At 46.7% G+C, this 24,352-nt stretch overlaps 1 protein-coding gene and 1 long non-coding RNA gene across 17 annotated transcripts in view; one reads left to right on the top strand and one right to left on the bottom strand.

Moving 5' to 3' along the window:
• LOC113912248 overlaps positions 1–24,352 on the top strand; it is a 61,784-nt gene that overhangs the window by 16,184 nt on the left and 21,248 nt on the right. For both annotated transcript variants that reach the window (XR_003516757.1, XR_003516756.1), the window contains exon 2: positions 4,385–4,554. This is a non-coding gene — a long non-coding RNA (uncharacterized LOC113912248). The remainder of the gene's footprint in view (positions 1–4,384; positions 4,555–24,352) is intronic.
• Positions 20,177–24,352, bottom strand: part of MTMR3 (myotubularin related protein 3) — a 136,133-nt gene continuing 131,957 nt past the window's right edge. For all 15 annotated transcript variants that reach the window (XM_027575169.2, XM_027575161.2, XM_027575160.2 and 12 more), the window contains one exon: positions 20,177–22,424. In XM_027575169.2, coding sequence (XP_027430970.2) covers positions 22,253–22,424 — 172 coding nt within the window. In that variant the 3' untranslated portion in view covers positions 20,177–22,252. The remainder of the gene's footprint in view (positions 22,425–24,352) is intronic.

Genomic DNA, 24,352 nt, shown 5'->3' with positions numbered 1-24,352 from the left:
TCCTGCTCTGTAGGTGTGGGCTTCACCTAGTGACTTCCTTCCAACATTGAGAGTATGGAAAGGGGGAAAAAAGAGTCACTTTGCAGTGGGGAAATTTGACAAAACACCACCTCATCCTGGGGATCCAGGCCAACATCAATAGTGAAATGTTGATAGTATGTACCTTTGAGTGGCTGTGATGAGAATGGCAATTTCTGTACTCTTTCTCCTAAAAACCCTAGTCTAAGCATGAGAAAAACATCAGAAAAATCCTAATTGTGGGGCATTCTTCAAAATACCTGGCTAGTACCTCAAACCTGTCAGAGTCATAAAAAATAAGGAAAGTCTTAGAAACAAGAAAAGCCAAGAGCCTAAAGAGATGTGATGACTAAATGTTAGGTGCTATTCTCCATGGGATCCTGGGACAGAAAAAGAACATTAGGGAAAAACTAAGGAAATCTGAATAAAGTTAGGACTGTAGTTAGTTAAGTATGTTGCCATGTAATGTAAGATGTTAATAATAGGGGAAACTAGGTTTGGGGTACATGGGAACTCTGTGCTTTCTGCTCACTTTTTCTGTAAATCTAAAACTTTTTAAAATAAAAAGTTATTTTTAAAAATCATGAGAAATCATACCTAAAAAAAGATAGAAAATTAGTCCAAGGTTTTTTTTGTTTGTTTTTAAAGATTTTATTTATTTGACAGAGAGAGACAGCAAGAGCAGGAACACAAGCAGGGGGAGTGGGAGAGGGAGAAGCAGGCTTCCCGCGGAGCAGGGAGCCCAACGTGGGGCTCGATCCCAGGACTCTGGGATCATGACCCGAGCTGAAGGCAGACGCTTAACAACTGAGCCACCCAGGCGCTCCCAAGTAAAGTTTATTTTAAAAAGGACTGCTACAGGGACGCCTGGGTGGCTCAGTCGGTTAGGCGTCTACCTTCGGCTCAGGTCATGAGCCCAGGGTCCTGGGATCAAGTCCCACGTCGGGCTCCTTGCTGAGCAAGGAGCCTGTTTCTCCCTCTGCCTACCTCTGTCTCTCTCTCTCTAATAGATAAAATCTAAAAAAAAAAAGATTTTTTTTAATAAAAATAAAAAGGACTGCTACATATTAAGCCCCAAAGGCTTATTTCTTTTACATAAATCTATGCACATTTAAAAAAATTATAGTGTGATTATTTGCTCAACCCAAAAATGTCACTTTTTAAAACCCAACAAAAATATTTACAAAACATATAAAATATATGTAAAAAGTAATCATAGTTGTTTGTAGAAAGCAAAATATGGGGAACGATTTACCTGGCCATATATTGGAAGGCGATTGAATGGTATTGTGGTTGGCAGAATTCCAAGATGAAGCTCCAGTGACCCTACCCTTGAGTGTGGATGAAACTTGGGATGGGATGGATTCTATTCCCATGATTAGGTTGTCAGAGGGCACAGCTGACCTTGAGAAAGAGAGGTTATCCTGAGTGGCCCTGACCTAATCAGGTGACTCCTCAAAAGGACTCAGCTCTTCCTAAAAGAAGCGGGAAGCTTGAGGTATATTTGTTACTGGCTTTGAAGATGGAGGGGATCACATGGTAAGGAATGAAAGAAAGCTCCAGTCGCTGAGTAGCCCCAGTTGACAGCCAGCAAGGAAACGAACTTCAGTCCTGAAACTGCAAGGAAGTGAATTGTGCCAACAATGTGAAAGAGGTTGGAAGAGGACCCCGAGTCTCAGATGAGAGAGCAGCCCTGGGAGACCCTGAGCACAGGACCAGCCATGCTGTGCCAGACTCCTGACCCACAGGAACTGTGAGATACCAACTTCGTATCATTTAACCTGCTAATTTCGTGGCGATTTGTTACACAGCAGTAGTAACCAAGGTATATCCAGGCTGTACGATGCAGCCAATCAGACCAGTGGGGCACATCTGCATATATCTACCCAGAAGGGAGCCCATGATTACCGCCGATTGCATAAGGGAAGTTGCAAAAATTATATGTAGCATGATCCTGTTTTACAAAATTAAAGAAGTTTGTGCATGGCAGAAAGTCTGGAATGATAACACCAAAGTGCTAGCTGAGGGGTGGGATTTAACAGAAGGAACTTTCAGTTGTTAACATATACATTTCTGTGGTGCTACAGAGTTTGTTTTGGTGGAGGGTGGTTCTAATTTTATTTACAAGGAGCATGCATTTTGTTTCTAATTAAAAAGACAAACCAAATCAAACCTTTAACAACCCTCTACTAACCCTCAGAATCGAGTCCAAACTCCTTACTGAGGCCCCTCTTGATCCAGCTCCACTGGCCTCCAGGCCTCTGCCACCTCTCCCCCAGCCTCCTTGCAGTCCCACCTGCACGTGAAGCTCCAGCTCCAGGGACTCCCTGTGCTCTGCCTTCTGGACTTCGAATTTACTCTTCTTTCTTTATGCCATTCTTTTCCCCTTTTCTTTGAGAGGCTTACTTGCCCTTTGTGGCTTGTGCTTTCTGACAATCTCTCTTCCCTGTTCTTTTGGCACCATATCCTCACTCTTTCTTTTTTGACCCTCTTTGCCAATTCCATTTTTTCTCCCTGGTCTTTAGGTTAGTCCTTGGTCTCCTATTCTTCCTGTCTGGGCAAGCACCTTCCCATCCTCTGTTCCAGTTCCATCACTCTGCCTCGACTGTCACACATTCACTTCCACCCCAGACAGCCCTCTAAGCACATTTGGAGAGCCTTCAAAACGAGCCCCCAGACTTCCCCAGGACACACAGACCCTCACTAGATGACGCCACTGTCCTTCCCACTGCAGGACAGAGATCTGGCTTATACCCTCTCTATGACCCAAACACTTTGTTTTGTTTTTGTTTTTGTTTTTTTAAGATTTTATTTATTTATTTATCTGACACAGAGCAGGGGGAGCAGCAGCGAGTGGCAGGGAGAGGGAGAAGCAGGCTCCCACTGAGCAGAGAGCCCGACATGGGGCTTGATCGTGCCCTGAGCCAAAGGCAGAAGCTTAACCGACTCAGCCACCCAGGTGCCCCCCAAATACTTTATTGCACTGCTCCTCCCTTCTCATCTGATTCCCCAACAAGTTCCCCGCACCCCTTCCAGAAGCCTCTTAAAAACAACTCTGATGGGACGCCTGGCTGGCTCAGTTGGTAGAGCATGCAACTCTTGATCTCAGGGTTGAAATTTCAAGCCCCACATTGGGCATAGAGCCTACTTAAAAAAACACAAACTCTGATATTACTACTGAAAATCCTTCAAAGACTTCCTATGGCTCTAGGGATCAACTCCACGTTCTTTAAGTTCAGACTCAGCTTATCCTGACCTGAACTTACATCTCCTCTTGCCTTCTGCCCTCCAGCCTCTCTGGTCTTTCAGTGCCTCCCCCAAAATGGCCTTGCTTCCAGGGCCCCTGCCCTTGCTAGGCTGGCCTAGAGCCTGGCCTCCCAACAGCCTTCCCTGGCTGCTAGTTGGTGCCCAGTTACCACCTCTGTTTCTTGTCACGGAAATCACACTCCTCAAGGGCGCCTGGGTGGCTCAGTTGGTTAAGCCTCTGACTCTTGATCTTAGCTCAGGTCATGATGTCAGTGTTGAGAGATCAAGCCCCGTGTAGGGCTCTGCACTCAGTGCAGAGTCGGCTTGGGAGTCTCTCCCTCCCTCCTCACCTCCTCCTGTTCGCGCATGCGCAGGCCCTTGCACGCGTGCTCTCTCTAATAAATAAATAAAATCTTCCAAAAAATAAAAAATCACACTCCTCAGGGAAGCTTTCCTGATGCCCAGACTAGACCAAACCCCTGATGTGGGCACTTGGAGCCTCCTTTCGTTTCCTCCATAGCCATGAAGGTTTGCATAACTCATGGATTCGCTAGACTATAAGGCCCCGAGCCTAGGGACTGGGTCTGCTTTCCTCCTCTTGTATTCCCCAGACCTAGCAAGGATAGGCACTCAATAAATAGGAATGTAAAAGTTGAGGGAGAAGAGGTAAGAAGAATAAAAGAGAGAAAGTATGTGGAGTAAAGAATAATTTGGTGTGGCTGGGATGCAGATACCAGACTAAGGAATTCAAGCTTTTTGTCAATCAAGGATGTCAACTAAGCTTCCTGAGCAGGACAGCAGTTATATGATCAGTTCAATGGAGAATAAATGGGATGACCTAGTACATTCTAAAAGCCTTTGAGAACCGTTTGAATTGATGTTGGCTATGGAACAAGGAATTTGGGGGCAGATTATATTTTGCGTGTGCTGTGCCTATTGAGTCTTTGATATTACTACTGTAAGTGACACTGGAAGACTTTCACTCAGTGGTCATAGTGCTTCATGCATTAGCTCATCAGGATGCAAAGGGCTCTGATAATAGGCAGCAGAGCATTTCTGTATCCTATTTAGCAAGGAATCTAAGCAACATTTTTTTGGTTCAAATTTTTTTTTTTAATAGGTGTTTACTGAAGTGAGAAAGGATTTGCAGCTGTTTGGAGCCTGAGTGGCAGATGAAACCGACTTGGAGACTTCTGGGGTACAAGTATGAGTTACAACGCAGAGGCTGCTGCATGATGCCCAGATAGCACATAGGCCACCTCCACACTCAGAGAGCTGAGGAGATCTCAGGTAAAGGGTCCCTAATCACTGAGTGATTAGGCTTGTGAGAGAACATACACTGACTGGTGGGGAGGCCTTGCTGGAGGTTTCAACTTCAAAAGCCAGGCTGGGATTACTCAGTTGCTCTTCCCCCTACCTCCTGAGGGACCCTAAATTGTATTTAAGCAGACCCATGTCCCTACCTATAACTGAGTATGCCAGAGGAATTCAGCCATGCCTCTCTACGTAAGCTATAAAGAACTAATTAACCACACTTAATAGCCCGTAATTTGTTATTTCTGCATTCTAGTCCCAGGGTTCCCTTCCCTCCCTGGTTATTACCCAGGAAGAAACATAAAACTGCACATAAAACTGCATTTCATAGAAACAAAGGAAGTGAGGTCTCTCTTTTTTTTTTTTTGCTTTATCTCCCTCTGACTTAAAGCAGTGGGTCTTCCTAGTTGGAAATGAGGCTCATTCCCACAGATGGGAAGGATGCCACTCCCTGTCTCCCATCATTATGATGCAAATGTACAGATAGAACCAGCTACATAATCTGTGGGACCCAGTACAAAATGAAGATGTGGGCCCCTCATTAAATACAGTAGGAATTTCAAGCCTGCAACAGAAGACCATTAAAGCAGGGGCAGGGCCCTTCTGAGCATGGGGAGGCAGAGGCTGCTCACACAGAATGGTTTGAGTGCTAGGATGATGAAGGGGCTTTGCCTGAAGGAGCTCATCCACATGAGCAGCTCCTCCCTGGCAAAACCTCAGTAGAGAAGAAAGTGTCAGATCAGGTGAAAGCACATGGCAGTCATAGGGCCACTTCTGTGAGAGTGAATGGTGTGGCCAAGGACAACATTCTTTTGGCAGTCCTCGGTCATGATCTCCTTGGAGTTTGGATATCAGAGGGACCAAGGATCAGAAAAGAATCAGGGTGCCTTAGGACATCAGAAGGAAGGGGTGATGAATGGGTATAGAGAACACTGGGATTGAGGAGGCATGAAGGGGGGCGTTTCTAGGGAGCATGGAACTCTCCCTGTTTTGTTTTCATTTAATCAACCAATTTTTTTTTTTAACTGAAGTAGAGTGTATCAAATTTAGATGAATGATTTTTTCCTTCTAAGCTTGCTTCTCCCTTTTCTCCATCTTGGTAAAGGATCCACCTGGGTGGGTCACTATTCACCTAGTTGATCAAAACAGAAACCGGGAGTCATCTTTGATTGATTCCTCCTTCTTTATTGCAATACCACTTACTAAGTCCAATCAATTCTATTTGCAGTTGTCCCTCTTGAGCCCACACATCCACTTCTCTCCATATCTACTGATGCTATCATCTTTTCTGACCATGACTATCACAACAGCCTTTTAATTAGATTGGCTTTTAAATCATGCTGATTGGAGTTTAAGTCCTCATTCTGCCACATGTTAACTGGGTGACCTTGAATAGGGCTCTTCAGCTTTTTGAGCCTCAGTTTCCTCATCTGAAAAATGGGGACAATATACCTATCTTAAAGGGTTGTTGTCAGGACAAAATGAAATGATGCAAGTGGCTTAGCATACAGTATGTACTCAATGAATCAGCATCTTCTCTTTCCCTCCTCATCCTTCAGGCCTTAGTTTTTTGGTTTTGGTTTTATTGTTTTGTTTTTTTTTTTAAAAGATTTTATTTATTTGACAGAGAGAGAGATCACAAGTAGGTAGACAGACAGGCAGGCAGAGGGAGAGGGAGAAGCAGGCTCCCCGCTGAGCAAGGAGCCCGATGTGGGACTCAATCCTAGGACCCTGGGATCATGACCTGAGCCGAAGGCAGATGCTTAACCAACTGAGCCACCCAGGCGCCCCTTTTCAGGCCTTAGTTTAAATATTACTTCCTTAGGTCCCCCTCTCCTGACTTGCCACAGACTCAGTGCAGGTTCCCAGCAGTGCAGACTGCTCTGCAACATTCGTCACACTTACCTGTCTTCTCTCAACTGTCCTTTCCATCAGGACAAGGATTCTGTTTTTTTCTGCCTAATGAGGTGCCTGACATGGAGTAGAAACTCCTCTATTTTGTTATTTGACTGGTGTCCTCATACATAATCAAAGGTTCCCAGGCTTGGGGTCCCCGTAATGTTTTTGACTAACTGTTAAGTAAGAGGGTAGATGATGTAAACAAACAAGAGACCAAGTGTATCCCACCAGATTTAAGTTAAACCTAGGGCACTGGGGGTGATTCATCATAGCAGATCCCTTCCATAAGAAATAAACCTAGGGAGTGGTTCGAGATAGTGGAGTAGGAAGATCCTGAGCTTACCTGCTCCCAAGGCTGCTCCTATCTACCTAGCAACTCTACTGAGAATGATCTGAAGAATAGCAGAACAGCTAGATATATAGAACAGCTAAAGATACAGAGAAAAAGCCACATGGAGAGGGGTAGGAGGGGCAAAGATATGTCCTGGTGGGGACCCATACCCCGGGTACAGTGACTCACCAGTGGGAAGGATATCGCAGGCACAGAGATCTTCCCTCAGAAGTGAGGGGTTCAAACCCTGCTCGCTGTGGAGATCTGGACTGGGAAGAGGAGTCCTCATAACATCTGGCTTTAAAAAATCAGTGGTGCCTCACTTCAGGAGCTTTGAAAATCAGCAGGGCTTAACTCGAGGAGGGCTGTAGAAACCTGAGACTCCACTTCTAAAGATTTTATTTATTTATTTGACACAGAGAGACACAGCGAGAGAGGGAACACAAGCAGGGGCAGTGGGGGAGGGAGAAGCAGGCTTCCTGCTAAACAGGGAGCCAGATGCAGGGCTCGATCCCAGGACCCTGGGATCATGACCTGAGCCAAAGGTAGACACTTAACGACTGAGCCACCCAGGTGCCCCAAAACTCCACTTTTAAAGGGCCCATGTACAGACTCACTTGCTCTGAGACTCAGCACAGAGGCAGCAGTTTGAAAAGTGCCTGTGTCATATGGGGAGGAGATTTGCTGACTAATTAATTTTTTTTTAATTGTTTATTTTAGAGGCACCTGGGTGGCTCTGGTGCTGCACCCACTCTCCAGCAGGAGCTGCTTTGGAGGGGTGCTGGTCTGGCTGAGGCTACCCACTGGGTGGGGTGGGGTTGTAGCCACTTGGGGGGGGGGGGTGCTGGGAGCGCCAGTCCTGGTCAGGACTGCCTGCCAGGTATGGCAGGGCAGGAGCCATTAAGGCAGTGGGGCACTGGTCCTGGCTGAGGCTGCCTGCTTGGTATGGCAGGGCAGGAGCTGCTTTGGAGGGGTACCTACCAGGCAGGTCTGCATGGGAATGCCAGGGCAAGGTGAGCAGTGCTAGCAAGGTAGATGAAGAATGTCAGACAGGCACCCACTAGCATCAGGCCAGCTAGACGGAGGGAAAGAAAAGTGGTGCCTGCCACTGTTTCTCTTCTCAGAGAAAGTCCCTACAGATCCTTGCCCCTCAAGCACACACCCTAAAATTACTTAGTCTGGGATGCCCCCAACAATCACAGCTGGGCCTTGCAGCCAGTCACACTGGGGGCTACTCCCAAATATCAGCCCACCTGCAGCAGCCACAGCTGGGCTTTGTAGCCAGCCAGGCCAGGGGCCAGCCCTGCCCACTAGCATGCTTGCAATAGTCGCAGCCCAGCCACTATAGGAGGGCACACACAGCCCACAAAGGGCAACTCTGGAATGTGTGGTTCTAGTAACCAGGGGGATTGCACTTCTGGGCCCCACAGAACGGCTTCTACAGGTACTCCTTTAAGACCAGGAGATGTAGCTGATTTACCTAATACATAGAAACAAACACAGAGAGTGGGGTGCCTGGGTGACTTAGTCAGTTGAGTGTCCAACTCTTGATTTTGGCTCAGGTCATGATCTAGGGGTTGTGGGATCGAGCCCAGCATTGGGCTGCACGCTCAGCATGGAGTCTGCTTTGTCTCTCTCCCTGCCCCTTGCTTGTGCCCACTCTCTCTCTCTCTCTCAAATAAATAAAGAAAATCTAAAAAAAAAAAAAAGAAGAAGAAAGAAAAGAAACACAGAGAGCCAGGCAAAAAACAGACGGATATGTTCCAAATGAAAGAACAAGACAAAACCTCAGAAAAAGAACTAAATGAGAGAGAGATAAGCAATCTACCTGATAGAGTTCAAAGCAATGGTGATAAAGATGCTCATTGAACTTGGGAGAAGAATGAATGAACACAGAACTTCAACAAAGAGGTAGAAAATATTTTTTTTTAAAAATTGGAGCTGAAGAATACAACAACTGAAGTGAAAAATCTACTAGAGGGGAATCCACAGCAGATTAGATAGTGCAGAAGAATGGATCAGCAATCTGGAAGATGGTAGTAGATGTCATCCAAGCTGAACAGCCAGAAGGAAAAAGAATATTTATTTATTTTAAGATCTTATTTAGAGAGAGGGAGAGAGAGAGAGTTGGGGAGGGGCACAGAGGGAGAGAAAGAATCTCCAGCAGACTCTGCACTGAGCACGGAGCCCAATGTGGGGCTTGATCTCAGGACCCTGAGATCATGACCTGAGCCAAAATCAAGAGTCAGGTGCTCAACTGACTGAGCCATCCAGGTGTCCCGGGAAAAAGAAATTTTAAAAATGAGGATAATTTAAGGGAACTCAACAACATCAAATATAACAACATTCACAGAAGAGAAAAAAAGGAAAGGGGCAGAAAACTTCCCTAACCTGAGGAAGGAAACACACATCCAGGTCCAGGAAGCAGAGTGCCCCAAAGACGATGAACCCAAAGAGGTTCACACCAAGACAAATAATGATTAAAATGTCCAAAATTAAAGATACAGAGGGAATCTTAACGGCAGCAAGAGGAAAGCAACCAGGTACATACAAAGGATTTCCCAAAAGACTAGCTAGCTGATTTTTCAGCAGAAATTCTGCTGCCCAGAAGAAAGTGGCAAGATGTATTCAAAGTTCTCAATGGAGGGGCGCCTGGGTGGCTCAGTCGGTTGGGCGACTGCCTTTGGCTCAGGTCGTCATGATCCCAGAATCCTGGGATCAAGCCCTGCATCGGGCTCCCTGCTCAGCAGAAAGCCTGCTTCTCCCTTTCCCTCTGCCTGCCCCTCTGTCTACCTGTGCTCTCTGCCTGTCAAATAAATAAATAAATAATATCTTAAAAAAAAAAAAAAGTTCTGAATGGAAAAAACCTATAACCAAGAATACTCTACCCAGCAAGGTTATTATTCAGAATTGAAGGAAAGATAATGAGTTTCTCAGACAAAAGTTAAAGGAGTTCATCACTAGTGAACTGACCTTACAGGAAATGTTAAAGGGAATTCTTTAAGTGGAAAAGGCCATAACTAGAAGAAAATTAGGAAAGAAAAAAAAAACTCCCTGGCAAAAGCAAACATACAAAGGTAGTATGAGCCAACCATTTATAAAGCTAGTATGAGACTAACAGACAAAAGTAGTAAAATCAGCTATATTTAGGGGCGTCTGGGTGGCTCAGTCAGTTAAGGGTTCAACTCTTAATTTCAGCTCAGGTCATAATCTCAGGGTTATGAGATCGAGCCCCACTTTGGGCTCTTGTACTCAGCGAGGAGTCTGCTTTTCTCCCCCTCTCTCCCTCAATTAATAAAATCTTAAAGAAAATCAACTATATTTATAATAAAGGATACACAAAATAAAAATGTAAAATACGACATCAAAAACAGTGTGGAGGGAGGAGAAAAATGTAGTGCTTTTAGAGTATGTTTGACCTTAAGTGACCATCAACTTAAAATAGAGTGTATCAGATAGGATGTTATATATGAACCTCATGGTAACCACAAACCAAAAACTTATGATACACAAAAAATTAATGAGAAAGAAATCCAAACATGACACTAAAAACTTATCACAAGGGAAAGAGAGCAAGAGAAGAAAGAAACAGAAGAACTACAAAAACAACCAGAAAACAATGAATAAAATGCTAGTAAGTACATACCTGTCAAAAAATTACTTTTTAAATGTAAATGGACTAAATGCTGTCCTGAAAAGACATACAGTGATGGAATGGTAAAAAACAAAACAAACAACAATGAATCATGGAACACTACGTCAAAAACTAATGATGTAATGTATGGTGATCAACATAACGTAATCAAAATAAATAAAATGATTAAAAGCAAAACAAAACAAACAAAAAACCCCAGAAAACTGAAAGCCTGTCTGTATGCTGCCTACCAGAACTTACTTCAGACCTACAGACACATAGACTGAAATTCAATGAAGGGATGGAAAAATACATTCCATGCAAATGGAAACAAAAAGAAAGCTAGGGTAGCAATGCATCAGACCAAATAGGCTTAAAATCAAACTGTAAAGAGACAAGGGCTTTACGTAATGATGAAGGGATCAATCCACCAAGATACAACAATTGTAAATATGCACGCAACATAGAAGCACCTAAATCTATAAAGCAAATATTAACAGACATAAAGGGAGAAATTGAGAGTAATACAATAACAGGGGACTTTAACAGCTCACTTACATCAATAGATAGATCATCGGGACAGAAAATAAGGCCCAGAAAGGCATAGGGGATGGAGTAGGTGGGAGGGACTCTCAGGTCAGGCAGAGCTGCAGACGTGCAGAACACGGCTGAGGGTACCATGGAGGAAAGGGTACCAGAGGACTACTCAGAGGAGTGTACTTCCCCTCTGAGGGCAAGTGTTCTGCCTGCCCAAGGCCACGGTCAGGAGTTTTACAGGGATGGGCTTCACTCCTCCAACTTTCAGACCTGCTGTCTGACCCCACTTCTTTGCTCTCCATGGGGTGCAGGGCCAGCTCTGCATGCCCAGAGAAAAGGCCAGGAAAGGCACCATATTGCAAAAGACTGCCTTTGGGGCAGAGAAAACACCACAAACTGGCCAAGGAGTCACCTCTGGTACCTCTCCTTTTCCAGGATGGGCACACATCCAGAGGTTTGTCTTTGGGAATTCAGGGGTCACCTGCTGTACATCCAGACACTAGCCTGAATGGAGGTAAGGCAGCCAGAGTCCTGAAGGAAAGGGGCCAGCCACCCCTACTGACAGCTCACCCAGCCCTTACCTGTCCTGGGAGCGAGGTTGCCCCACGAAGCCCCTCTCTTAAGAGACTCCCAGAAGCCTAGGAAAGATCTACCCTAGCCCAAAAACCTGTCCCTGGCAACACTCCAAACCACAGTTGCTGAATATGAAATATTTCCTGTTGGGGACCTCCTGGCTGGAGATGGCCGGGAGTCTCTGTCACCCCTGGAAAGACTTATTTCTCTCCTCTCTCTGGTTTGGCGGAGGAGACGTGTCATTGCCTTGTAGCAGGGCAGGCTGCATGGAAAACAAGAAGGGTTCCTGCCTCCTCCAACTTTGGATACACTGGAAAGCTGGTAAGGTGTGGAAAGTCAGAGTAGGCATTCAGTGTGACCTGCGGAGCAACTAGACGTTATAAAACAGGACGTTTCTTCCTGGAAAAACAACAGCCTTGTGGGTTGATTGGACAAACATCTCCACAGATGAGAAATTAAAGCAGAGTAGAGTGGTCAAGGCTAGCACACAGGCTACCTAGTCTCTAGGTCTGGGCCACCTAGGGCTCCACACATGTAGACAGACACCACGCCGTAGCTGCTTCAGGCTAAGAGCTGTCTCGACCCCTGATAGAGTTGGTGTCTGCTGCCAACAGATTTGTCTCTGTGCTAGAGGTGGAGGTCTTACAGTGGAGGGAGGGAGCTCCACCTAAGAAATTTAGTGCATTTTAATGAGTAGCTGATTCCTTCTTGCAACATGGACTGCTTTGTGTGTAACATAATACGGTTCTGGATTTTGGAAATGAATAGTCCAAAGGTCCCTTTGGAATTGCTCCTGAGCAATTCACTTCTCTGATTTAGGCCTTTTATCCTGCACATGGCCTCTTACTGTTCTTCCCACGACTTCGTCCTCCTAGCACCCACTCCAAGCTGGCCCTGACTAAGGAGAGACTGGGTAGGCAGTGGTTTCGAGTGTGGTCTCTGGAGACAGAGGGCCGGGACTCAAACCATGGTTCTGCTGTTTATTTGCTGTATGACCTTGGGCCAGGGCCTTAACAGCAATGCTGGCTCCGTTGCCTATTTTTTTTTTCTTTTTTAATTTGAGAGAGAGAGAGAGAGCACAAGCTGGGGGGAGAGGCAGGAGAGGAAGCAGCAGACTCCCTGAGCAGGGGGCCTGACGTGGGGCTCAATCCCAGGAGCCTGAGATCATGACCTGAGCCAAAATGCAGATAGATGCCCAACTGAGCCACTGAGGCGCCCCTCTGTTGCCGTATTTTCAAATGAGGATATGATTGTACTGACCTCACCAGGTTAATAGGAGAATTAAATGTGTTAATTCAAGTACTTAAACAGTGTCTGACCCATAATAAATCTTAACTATTATCATCTTGTTCAGTTCTCTGTTCAGAAACCCCAAAGAGTTATAGAATTGAGACGAGTGTTTAACCTGAAATATACTTCCTTGGCCTCTTTTAACAAGTATTTCCTCATTTGCTAAACCTGCCCTCCTGCCTTGGCTCATGCTGACCCAGTATTGCCATCAGTTGACGTCACTGCTGCCCCTCCAGGGCAGGCTCTCTGGTCAGACATGCCGATGGGCTTTCTTCTTCCTTTAAGGCATATCTAAGTAGTCTTCCAAAGTTGTAGAGGAAAGCTAAAGTCATCAGACATGAAAAGTATTCTCCAACCGAGCGTATAAAAAATTGCTTTCCACTTAGACATTGTTAAACAGAATTTCAGCTGAGTTAACTTCAAAGATCAAATTGGCTTTGATTCAGTGACTCATGAGTTGGTTAGCATCCCATCCAGCAATAAAAACTCTGGAGGGCTGTACAAAATGCAGGATTTTTAAAAGCAAAAATGGGGTGGTAAAGGAGAACGATTAGTAAAGAATGCATTGTTTCAGGAAGGTGGCCTTTCTAACAGGATCGGAAGGGGTCCATCAAGTGGATTCTCTCACCAGTGCTGACTAGGTAATTCCATGACAACTGGTTAAAGGTTCTGCCTGGGGTGCTGGAGGTGCAGTTTAGTTAGCAAGCCAGGATTTGCTGACATGGGGCTTAGCACAGGTGACTTCATTTGGGGCCTGTTGTCTCTTTTAAGCATCCCCCTGCTTAACACCCTCCCCCCACCATAGCCCCTCTCTCCCATCTCATACTTGCGATTGCGAGATGTTGTAAACTTCTGACATTGACGATACAATGAAATGGTGCCAGAGTACAATTTAAGTTTTAAAATGTAGAAGGCCATAAAGTCATGGAAGTATTGGTGGGAAACTGCTCAAATGATTGCAGTCACTGGCAAAGGAGGAGCGGAGGGTTAGGTCTGTTAACAAATGAAGAGCTTCATGGAACCAGGGAGGTGCTGCAGGGGGCGATTTGAGGATCTGAGAACTAAAGGATTAAGAGAGGCTTTCAGGAAAACTGAGGAAGCCCCTAACTTTTGCAAAAATGACTGCCCTGCGGAAATGGTGTCCTGTTGTGCAATCACATAATTTTAGGAGGGAAATATACATAAAATAATTTTGTTCTAAGAATTCACCCATAGTTGCAATTTCACTTTGTTAAGAGCTACTAGTTTTAGTAGTTTCATTTTCCAAGAAGTTCCAATCAAACCTTTTCCGCTGTTTATTATATGTGACTCTGGTCTCCATTTTAAGTAGGCTGACTCAAAGAGGCTTTTTCAAGTCTCAGTTCTTTTTGGATAATGAGCACCTTTTAACTTATTTTTATCTGCCCCATCTTCCCTAACAGACGGCACACTCCTGGGGCAAACAGTGGCGGGACAGACAGAAATGCCATGTCATCATCTCATGGGATGGTGGGGGCGGATACGTGTGCGTGACTCACCAGTGAAGCCTGGGCAGACCCACAGCCCTCAGTTACTCGTTAAAGGAAGGAGTCCCGGTATATCCAGAGCTATTGGAAGCAAAGACCTGCAGTGAGGGTCCCCGGCAAGGAGGGGTGACTAGATGACCTCAGATACCCAGGCTGTTGTCCTCAGCTCTGTCTAAGCTTTTCAGGCATTGGCAGTAATCTCCAAAAGTCTGGAGTGCTCTGCAGGGCAGGGCTGGGTGGAGGTGGTGCGAGTGGCAAGGGTGATCAGGGATGCCCAGTTAAAGAAAGGCAGAGGCCCCTGCTGCCACTCCTCTGGCCTCCCCTCCAGTAGCATTACAGAAGCTGTGTAAATGGCGTTGGGTGCTCTGGTTTATTCCTGCCTGGTATGGTTCAGAACTTAAGGCTGAGCTTCATAACCAGACTGCATGATGGAGCGTTTCCCAGTCCCAGGAAAGGTGTCTGCAAAGAGGTTAACTTCTTACCTGGGAGTAGAGGAGGGAAGGGCAAACTGGCACTAGTGTTTGCCGCAGCTCCCGGCACTGACTGGTTGGTTAGGACCACCAGACTGAGCAGGGGACAAAAAGCAAGGCCAGGTGCTGTAGGCTGTGCGCAGAGGTGTGAGCGCCAGCCGGAGGTTGCCTTGCAGTTGAACGCTTTGAGAAGGAATGCTTTGGGGCAGTGGCTGGAGTGCGTGGCTGGCGAGTCCTCGGGGACATATGAGCACAGTGTCAGAGGGGGCAAAAGGAGCCTGTGAGGCAGCAACTGGTTTATCAAGTCAGATGAATCACACGCCTGAGGTGCCCAAGCACAGAGGTCATGTCCCAAGGGCTGACAGGGACTTCAAGAGTGGGAGTTCTTCACCCCAGTGAAGAATGTATGCTAGCTGGGTGCAGCACCTTCTGGGGGACTTGAAAGAACTGCCAGTCTAGGAATTGACCTTCCAAATGGCAAAGTACAGTAGGGGAATCATTTACAACAAACACTAATCTGGTTTAACTTGGGTGACAAAGCCTTAAGTATGTGCAGCTACCTTGGGCTCCTTTGGCATTGGAGATGGCGGGGCGGTGGGAATCCTACAAATGCAGGGTCTTTGCTTCATTTTCCAACCTTGGGCTCTAGGGTCCTCATGGAGGCTTTCTTGCTAGACAGGACACACAGCCTGGGCCCAGGCCTCTGCCTCGGACATCTGCACTACAGAGGTAAGGGCCACCTGGTTCCGCCTCCCCTGCTCCTCAGCCTGGACAGCTGTTCAGTCTTTAGTCAGGAACCTCACAGCAAGTGAGGCCATGTCAGTCTCCACAGGGCTCAGGAATTCTTAGGTGCAGCCTCAACCCCAACAAGCAGTTTCTCTCTCTCGGGGGGGGGCGGGGGGGGGGGAGGGAGAGCCTTCCATTGCTTTTACACAATTTTAATGCATCAGTTCACCTGCATCCATTAGAACATTTTAATCCTTTAATAAAATACATATGTGAACTTTAAAGTCTTTGAGTAGTGATACATTTGCAGTTTATTGCAAAACTCAGATCAGAATGCTTCAAGGTCAGAATTTTACCTCTGTAAAGTGGAAGACCCGGGGTGGGGCCAGTTGTCTTCTAGTCTTAAAACATGGTGAAATAGAAGGTCTGCCAGACATTCAGAGTATCTGCCAGCAGCCAGAAATAGAAATGCCATCTCTCCCATGAACAGTGGGGAGGGGAGCATCTACTAAGCAACCACCTTCAACCCCCTCTTCTGGCAAAGTGCTGTGCTCTAGATGAGGAAATGCTCAGCTCCTCACCCTCCCACAGGCAACTCCGCTGGTGCCGCAGGGCTGTGGGCTCAGCAGCTCAGGTTCTCCCCACCCAACTAGTGATTGTGAAACTGGCTTTTGTGGCAGTGCTTCAGGGGTTTTCTGCAAACAATTCAAATATCTTCAATGGTAAAAATCATCTCTAATGTGCACACTCAAGTGTAAAGCACACATTAGCTTAGACTGCCTGAGACCGCTGTAGGGCCTCCGTAGCTGTGCTTGGGTAGGCTGCCTGTGACAGAGGGTGCTAGCCTGGTGCTGGATCGCCATGCCCAGCTGCAACTCAGTGCTAGTGGCTCTCATTGTAGAATAATTTGAGTGCTTATTTATAACCTTTAGGTGTTTCTTACTGATCTTTGGAGGACAAGATTGAAAGCAGGTGTTGAATATTCTTCTATTAATCTTTTTCAAGCATCCACTTTTGTCAATAACAGATTGCAGGCAAGCTGTGACTATTATCATTTGCAACCACTTACCTATTATAAGGATTTTTTCCTCTGTATCAAATTCAGAAATAAATTGGAGGCTGAGATCGTTCACAACTAACCCATTTGCAGGAGTAAAAATGCTCCCCCTAATCCCACTGATTTAAGACAATGTTATTACTTGAACGAGACAATTCATGCTAATAACATTATATATCTGAAAGGTGAAAAACGATGATAATATCAAAACCTTTTGATTTGGGTTAGGAGGGAGAGGAGGGCTCATAGTTTCAAGCCTTTTCAAAGGCTTGGTAGCATTACTAAGCTCTTCTCTAAGATTTTGGCTTGGCTAACTGAAAGAGGAGCGGGTTAACATAGCCGTTTATCTAAGGTTGTCTTCTGGAAGCCCAGGAGCACTAGGAGGTGGTGGAAGTAGAGTCGGGAGAGAATGTTTCTTATTCAGATTTTGCTGTTAATTCCAGCCACTAGCAATCTTGTTAAGTCTTTGTGTCTCCCTGAGGCTGTTTTCACTCAACAAAAAAAACAGGAGTTTGGATTAAATCAAATCACTTTCAGATTTTTAAGCATCAAAACCTTTCTTCAAATCATATCTTACTTGGAAGTCTAATACTGAATGGGCGTGGTGGGCTTCCTCCCCACAAAGACCCCACAAAATAGCATGAAAACCACAAAACCAGATGATCTAAGATCCTTTCCACCTCTAAACGTCAGGATTTCAAGTCCCCTGCCTCTGAAACACAAACACTGAGCCCCTTCCTGGCCGGGCCCCTCCCTCTCCCAGACCAACGAAGGAGCTGAGCTGATCATCCCCAGCACCTAGTATGCTGATCACAGCACTGACTAGAGAACCACAGTGGCAACCAGAATCCAGGGGCCGAACAACTGTTTGTGGGTGAAGAGGACACATTTATTTCATTTACATGGTCACTGAGGCTACAGCAGAATCAACGCTGTTACAATAGGCAAGCACTACTGTCTGCAGCAACACAGCATGTTTCTTAAACAGCATCCAAGTCTCACAGGTTACGTTTGCATTAAAAAGAAATCTTATAAACCAATTGAGGAAGCAGTTAAAGGCCAATTTTAAATGCCAATGTAAAACAAATTTCACTTGAAAATACAATTGAAATGCAACTGCTAGGAGCACTGTAAGAAAAGGTGACCCAACTCAAGTAGGATAAAAAAAGACGGTCGAAGTGGTAAATAAAATACAATAGCAACATTTTAAAAACCTTGAGATTCCCGTGGGGGCGGGGGGGGGCTCCTTCCCTTCAAGCGTCTGAACATGGGCCTCGCTCAGAAGAGGCCTGTTCCACAGGAGAGGCAGCTGGTACCTGTGCAAAATGTGCAGCAGGTGAGCTCTGCATACAGAGGAGAGAAACAAAGTATCAGCGTGGTTTCTGCTGGGAACAGCAGGCCTTGTGTTTTAAGAGGCAGAGGCTTAGGAGAGTCACCTCTTACTGCAAGAAGCCTTTCACACATTCTAGGCCCGCCCTCGAGACACCTTGTCAGTAACTTCGACTTAAATGTTCTTAGAAAACGTGACTCGAAATTAAATACCTGGGATTCTTGCCATGTTATTCAAAACTCCAGATGGAGAGTCGGTCACTGCTCCACAACCTAGGGTCCATTTTCAACTGTGTTGTTAGCCTTTCCTCAGTGAATTCACTTGGGTAGGTGCAGCTGCAGCCCTGGGGACAGGCCACTTGAACAGGCACTAGCTAAATGATATCATTTGCAACAGCACCCTCAAATCAGCCCTCTCTCTAAAAGATCAATAGAGGTCAGGGCTAGAGTTAACTTCAACAAACATGGAATCTAATCTCCTGGCTTCATGCACAGCAGCCGAAGTGTATCAGCCATCTCAAGAGCCCATAATCTTATTCCAGGGTATACCCTTGATTCCCATTTCGATATATTCAATAGATGGATATTGTTTAACAGATCTTCTGGCACCTTTTTTCATTTTCTTTCAAATTTGCCACAGTACCTTTTTTTAAGTCTTAGAATATGCATTGCTAACACAGAAATCAACAGTGAGCATATTAGCAAAATAATGGAAGAAAAAATTTTCTGTACATCCTCACTAGGAAAATCCCAATGGATTAAGGCAGCCCTATCATTTTTTAGACTGGGATTAAGGCCGAAGTAGAGAAGGGAAATATTGAGAAACTGCCAGGATAAGAAGGTTCAGAGATGAAGACATCCTGGCAGCTAGCTCACTGGTAGTACCTCATTGCTTCGTACCAAATGCCTCCTTGTGGGTGCCTGAAGAAAGCTGGCCTTGCCCTTGAACCACCACACACATCTCCCATAGCAGTTCCTTGCCTCAGACCCACACTGTGCAGGTCTCACCAGCGCGCTCTGGCTTTTCATCTTCACCTTCCCCCAGCAGCTCCCCACCTATGGGCCCCCGCCAGCCTTGCTAGGTTCTGCTTAGTGTTTTAACTGGCCAAGGGCTAAACCATTAGACCTTAGAAACAGTAAGAAGCTCTGTGTGGATACACGTTGGCTAGAACGCACTCATTTTTACAAATTGGTCTGAATGCAGTCTGGCTTCCCTGAGAGCAGGTGAAGGGCACCTTCTCCCAAAGAACAGGCTGTTTCTCAAACACCTGCTGGATGGCACATGCAGCCTTCAGATTAGAATCATCTGAGCTCTTTAGGTACTTCATATACGTTAGGCAGAGAGTACATCCAGAAAGTGACCCTGGAAAGCCTGCCTCGGGGTTGAGGCCCAGAGGGAGGCTCTGAGCAGGTCACTCTTTAGAGCCCAGCCAACTCACCAGAGACGCTGGTCTGGAGACCCCAGAGCTGGGCACTACTCAGTACCAACCTTCTCCAGGGCGGAAGTGCATAATGTAGCTCTCCCACAGACCTGTGGGGTGGGATGGGAAGGATGCCCAATAGTGATGCGGGGAAAGAAAATCCACCTCCGCGAAGAGCAAGAAACTAGTCAAGAAGTGACTAGGAACTATGGTCTTGCTTCCTTGGCTGGTTTGCAGATCTACAGAGCAGGGGTTTGGCTCTCTGTGTGGAGGAAGACCTCCAGTTAGGCACATAATCCAATCACACCCATTTCAGCTTCTACCCCAGGGTCTCTCTGCCCACCCACTCGCTCTCATCCAAGAACAACAGGCAGAAGCGCTTTCTGGCCACCTCTACCTGTACCATCTTTCCAGCTCGCCCTGCAGGGCTCTGTGCTTAACCACCACTGCAGATGCAGCTGATGCTGCTGTGGGGTTAAGGGGCCAGAGCTCGGGGTCGGGGGGGGGCGGGGATGGGGGCTAGAGGCCAGAGGTACTTTTATTTACTATATTTACTACTGATGCTGTTTTTTGGATAAGAAAACCCCCTGATTGTTAGGATGCCTGATTGCTTTGCCTTTGTAGCTTTAGACATGTCAGAAGCAAAACCATCAAGGACATGTGTTTCAGTGCTTGGGCACTGTGGTGCGCCCCCTTGCCAAGGTCCAGAGTAGAACCGAAACCTGTAGTTTTCCTCTGCCAGAGTTCAGTTTCCTGGCAGCACCTCAAACTGTTGCTCTGTAAGAGGGAAAATGGATGAAGAGGGAATAAACCACAGGGCAAAGAATTAGAACGTGTTAGCAAATGCTACCATGCGGAACACTAAACTTTATTCACTTTATTTATATATTTAACAGTTCTAAAGTATTTACTTCTTGTTTTGACAAAAATGAAAAATATAGGAGCACTGACTGACTCCTCTTTAGGAGAAAAGGGTTATATGTACAGCTACGGAGAGTTACGGTTCCTCCTTTACATACAAAGAAAAATATTAATAAAAAAGTGCTTCATTGATCGAAAAGGGCTAAGAGCTGCAAGCATTTATTCACACTGTACATCAGACCCAAGAAACCCGTATCATAACCTCTTGGCACCTGTCACTAGGAACTGCACAATCTTTAATTAGACTGACTTCTCCCTACCTGCACGGCCAGACCACACAGAGTGCGGAGAAGAACTACACCCTGTTTCACTAAACTCAGACTGTGAGCTACCTGCTGCCACTGGGAAGTCAGAGACCCACTCAGATGCTCTTGGCTTTGCCTGGACTGACAGCTCCAGGAGAGACTCGGGGCCACGTTGTAACCACACCCAGGCACACATAGGAGCCACCTTCCTGAGACACAACTTCCCTTGGCCAGGGAATTGCTTCCAAAGGGTCAGAGAGTTCCCTGGCCTCACCCCCATCTGCTCACCACAGTCCGCCATTACCAGTTAGCAGCTTTTAGCAGAGCCAAGCATGGCCCTTCCCCGAGAGGGAGGGCAGGCACAAAACATGGATGCCAAGATTACAAAGCACAAACCTAAACTCCTCTCCACCTTTCCCCACACTCACTCGACCACAAATATTCTTGATTTAAGGCTCTTTTTGGACCACATCAAAGCTTACTGAGGAAAGGTGCCCCAAATCTCCTATGGGCTGTGTCCCGATTTTCTAAAGAACCCTGCAAAGTCACCAAGTGGCCCCTCACTGCTGGCTGGCAGCACAGGAGCAGGGCAGGGGGCCTGCTGGGCCCTTCCCACTGCCCCAAGAAGGGAAGGAGGAGGAAGGCTGATTGTATAGGACATGCTCCCTTTTCCAGAGGCTTGCACTCTAAAAGGCTGATTCTACCCCTTAAGGGGAAGATCCATGATTTGTTTGTGGTTTGGGAATGGGGAATTTTTGGAACCCTGAGTCTGGATTTCCCTGTGCTGGTCAAGGAAGAGAGATTGTTTGGGGGACCAGGCCCCAGAAGGGGCTTCCAGGTATGCCCGGGCTCAGGGCAGGCTTTGGCCTTGGCCACAGCAGCAAGACACTGCAGTCTGGCCAGTCTGCACTCTTATGCCTGAGGGTGGGAAGCGCTACACAGCCTGGCCGAGGGAAACCTACTCATGAGAGTGAAGGGAGCCCTAGACCATCCAGGGTCAAGTTAAAAACAGAATCCCATGCAAGAGAGAACGTGTGGGCCACCACCATTCCTAGGCCCTCTCACTCGCCTCAGAGGAACAAACACCTTCCTTCCCCAAAGGGGGGCCTGGAAGGATTCCATTTATTATGTGTCCCTCCCTCCAAATGCCAATCCCATTTATCTGTGAGGTCGGACTGGCCTGGCTCCTCTCAGGAGGGAGACGGCACTCAGGGCAGTGCTCTGAGGGAAGATGCTTCAGCCTCCTCAGCAGCAAAGGTTTTTCCAATCAGCTCTGATGTGGCAATGGCACGAGAAATGGTCATAAACATCAACCCTGGCTTGCTTCCCCACTCACTAGATCCTGGGCCTCCACTCCTGACTCTGACAGCCTCCTCCCGTCCTGAGGAACCAAGCCAACCTTCAGCACCTCAGGACAGCAGGTGGTTCAACAGTTTACAGGGGGCCTGGCAACCTCTGGTCTTCCATTTAATTTAAAAAAAAAAAAAAAAATTAAGACAACCAGGGGACTTTTCTTTTTTGGAGGCAGAGGGAAGATGGAAAAGGGAGAGGAAAAAAAAAAAACAGTAAAGAAAAATCAATCTACAATCCAGTGGTACATCCCAAATTTCTGTCACTCTGCACAGGTGGTTCCATGCCCCCATTCCAAAGTGCACGGGCCTCTCGGTCTGCCCAGGCTGTGTGGGCTTGTCAGAGGAACAGCAGCTTGGCCTCTGCCCGCCCCAGGTCACTGAGCTTCAGTTTGAAGTGGCAGCAATGGGCTTATCCAGTTCAAGGTCAATGCTGGAGCTTGTGGGATGTAGGCTGCTATAGCAAGACTTGCACACTCGACTGGGTTCAAAGAGCTGCTGGCTGGGAACTGGAACCTTCTGATTACAACAACTGGAGCAGAACACATTCCCACAATTCCTTGAGATGAGAAGAAGAAAAAACACTGTTAGTTTCGGTAGCAGGTATGGTGTGAGGAAACCAACTTCAAAAGACACAACTTTGGGGTGCCTGGGTGGCTCAGATGGTTAAGCGTCTGCCTTCGGCTCAGGTCATGATTCCAGGGTCCTGGGATCGAGTCCTGCATCGGGCTCCCTGCTCCTTGGAAGCCTGCTTCTCCCTCTGCCTCTCTCTCTCTCTCTGTCTCTCATGAATAAATAAATAAAATCTTAAAAAAAAAAAAAAAAAAGACAGAACTTTGTTGTAATTCGGATGTGCTAGAGACTCCTCCAAGACTGAACTGTTTCATTGGTCTAGCCCAGGACAAGCCAAGCTGGGCGGGGGTCGGGGTGGGGGGGAGATAGAAATTCCTGCCTAGTGTAGTTTCACACCACTGTGACTTTAGGGCCAAGGGCACTTGGCTGTCTCACCATTATGGCTCAAAGTTACAGGTGTACAGGAGGATGCTGCTCAAGAGAGATCCAGGAGAACAAAAGGGCCCGGGGCAGGAGTGGCTACTAGAACACTGGCTCAGTCCTGGCTCAGAAAAACCCAGTTGGCCATACCCACTTGGGCAATGGCCTCTGTGTAGCTTGTGGTCACAGAGAGGCCAGAGTCCAATGGAACTACCTCCAAGCACTTCAGATGAGACAAACTACCTAGTCTAGCTGGGGAGTGAGGAGCCTTGTCCAACGGGCTACATCCCCAGAGGCTCGGAGGCAGCAAAATGGAGAAAAGACCATTGCCATCTAGGACTGCCCTGTTGCCAGCATGCAAAGCCAGAAGACAAGCAACCAGTGACACATGCTCAGGGTGAAAGGACAAGAGCACAGATGAACACACGTGCACAACACCCACCCCCCCTTATTAGATAGGTGTCAGTCATTTATGGCTCACTCCCCGGGCCCCATGCATCTACCAGGGAATATCAGAGCTCCACCTAAGGGCCTGACTGTACTCAGGGCCCCAGGCCTCCCTCTCCTCCTCCACTTGAAAGCCCAGCTCTGACGTGTCCGCGCAGCACAGGTGCACACAACCGAACAGCTGCCCTTCGCAGCCAAGAGGAAAAGGAACTGGCAGAGGATAAGGTCCTGCCCACCTTACAAGCCCACTCTGCTAGGCCCTAAAGTACAAATCAATCTCAATAAACCCAAGAATGGGGGACTTCAAGGAGCCTGACATAGTCCACCAAAGACTTGGGGAAAGCAGCTGAAGGGAAATCCTCCTCCTCAGCCAGCATCACTCACTACCTTTTCATTTATGCTCCTCGGAATCCAAACCCACCGCAGAATTAAGGACCACCTGGGCACAGAGGAGAGAATACTAAATACCCTTTGGGGACAAATATATGTATATATACCACAAAAGGAAAAGGCTAGACATGGGGCAATGGAAGGACAGAGAACTAAAACATAACTTCATCTTCTAGAACGCAGTAAGCACCTCACGTTTCTGAAAAGCATGAATCAGCAAGAACCTGTGGTTACACAGAAAAATTGCCTAGATCTACTTCTGAATGTCTGCATTTATTTAACGTATCTGCTGGAGTTCATCCTGATATGAATTTGATCAGTTAAGCTTTTCTATCTGGCTTCTTTCAGGGGATCCTGACAGACCCTAAGTGGAACCCTCCACTAAAGTCTTCCATGCTAAAACAGTTCTCTGGAAAGACCACCTCTGTTCAGTCCTGGTCTCTTTGTTAAAAAAAAAAATTTGGAGCAGCAATGCTGTCTGACTTGGAGATCATGAAGCATCATTCTAGCATCCCACTGAATGACTAACCCAAAGGAAATAGCTCTGAAAACCCAAATGGCTCTGCCACAAGACCAGCCTCGGCTGAAGCACGGCTTCTCAGTCACAAGCAAGATGGCTCAGCTGACCTGTGTGATCAGGAGGGGAGTGCACGGCTG

The sequence above is a fragment of the Zalophus californianus genome, chromosome 14 (assembly GCF_009762305.2).
Source record: "Zalophus californianus isolate mZalCal1 chromosome 14, mZalCal1.pri.v2, whole genome shotgun sequence".
NCBI classification, from domain to species: Eukaryota; Metazoa; Chordata; class Mammalia; order Carnivora; family Otariidae; genus Zalophus; species Zalophus californianus.
The sequence above is the reverse complement of the archived record's forward strand: the minus strand, read 5'-3'. Positions and strand labels throughout refer to the sequence as shown.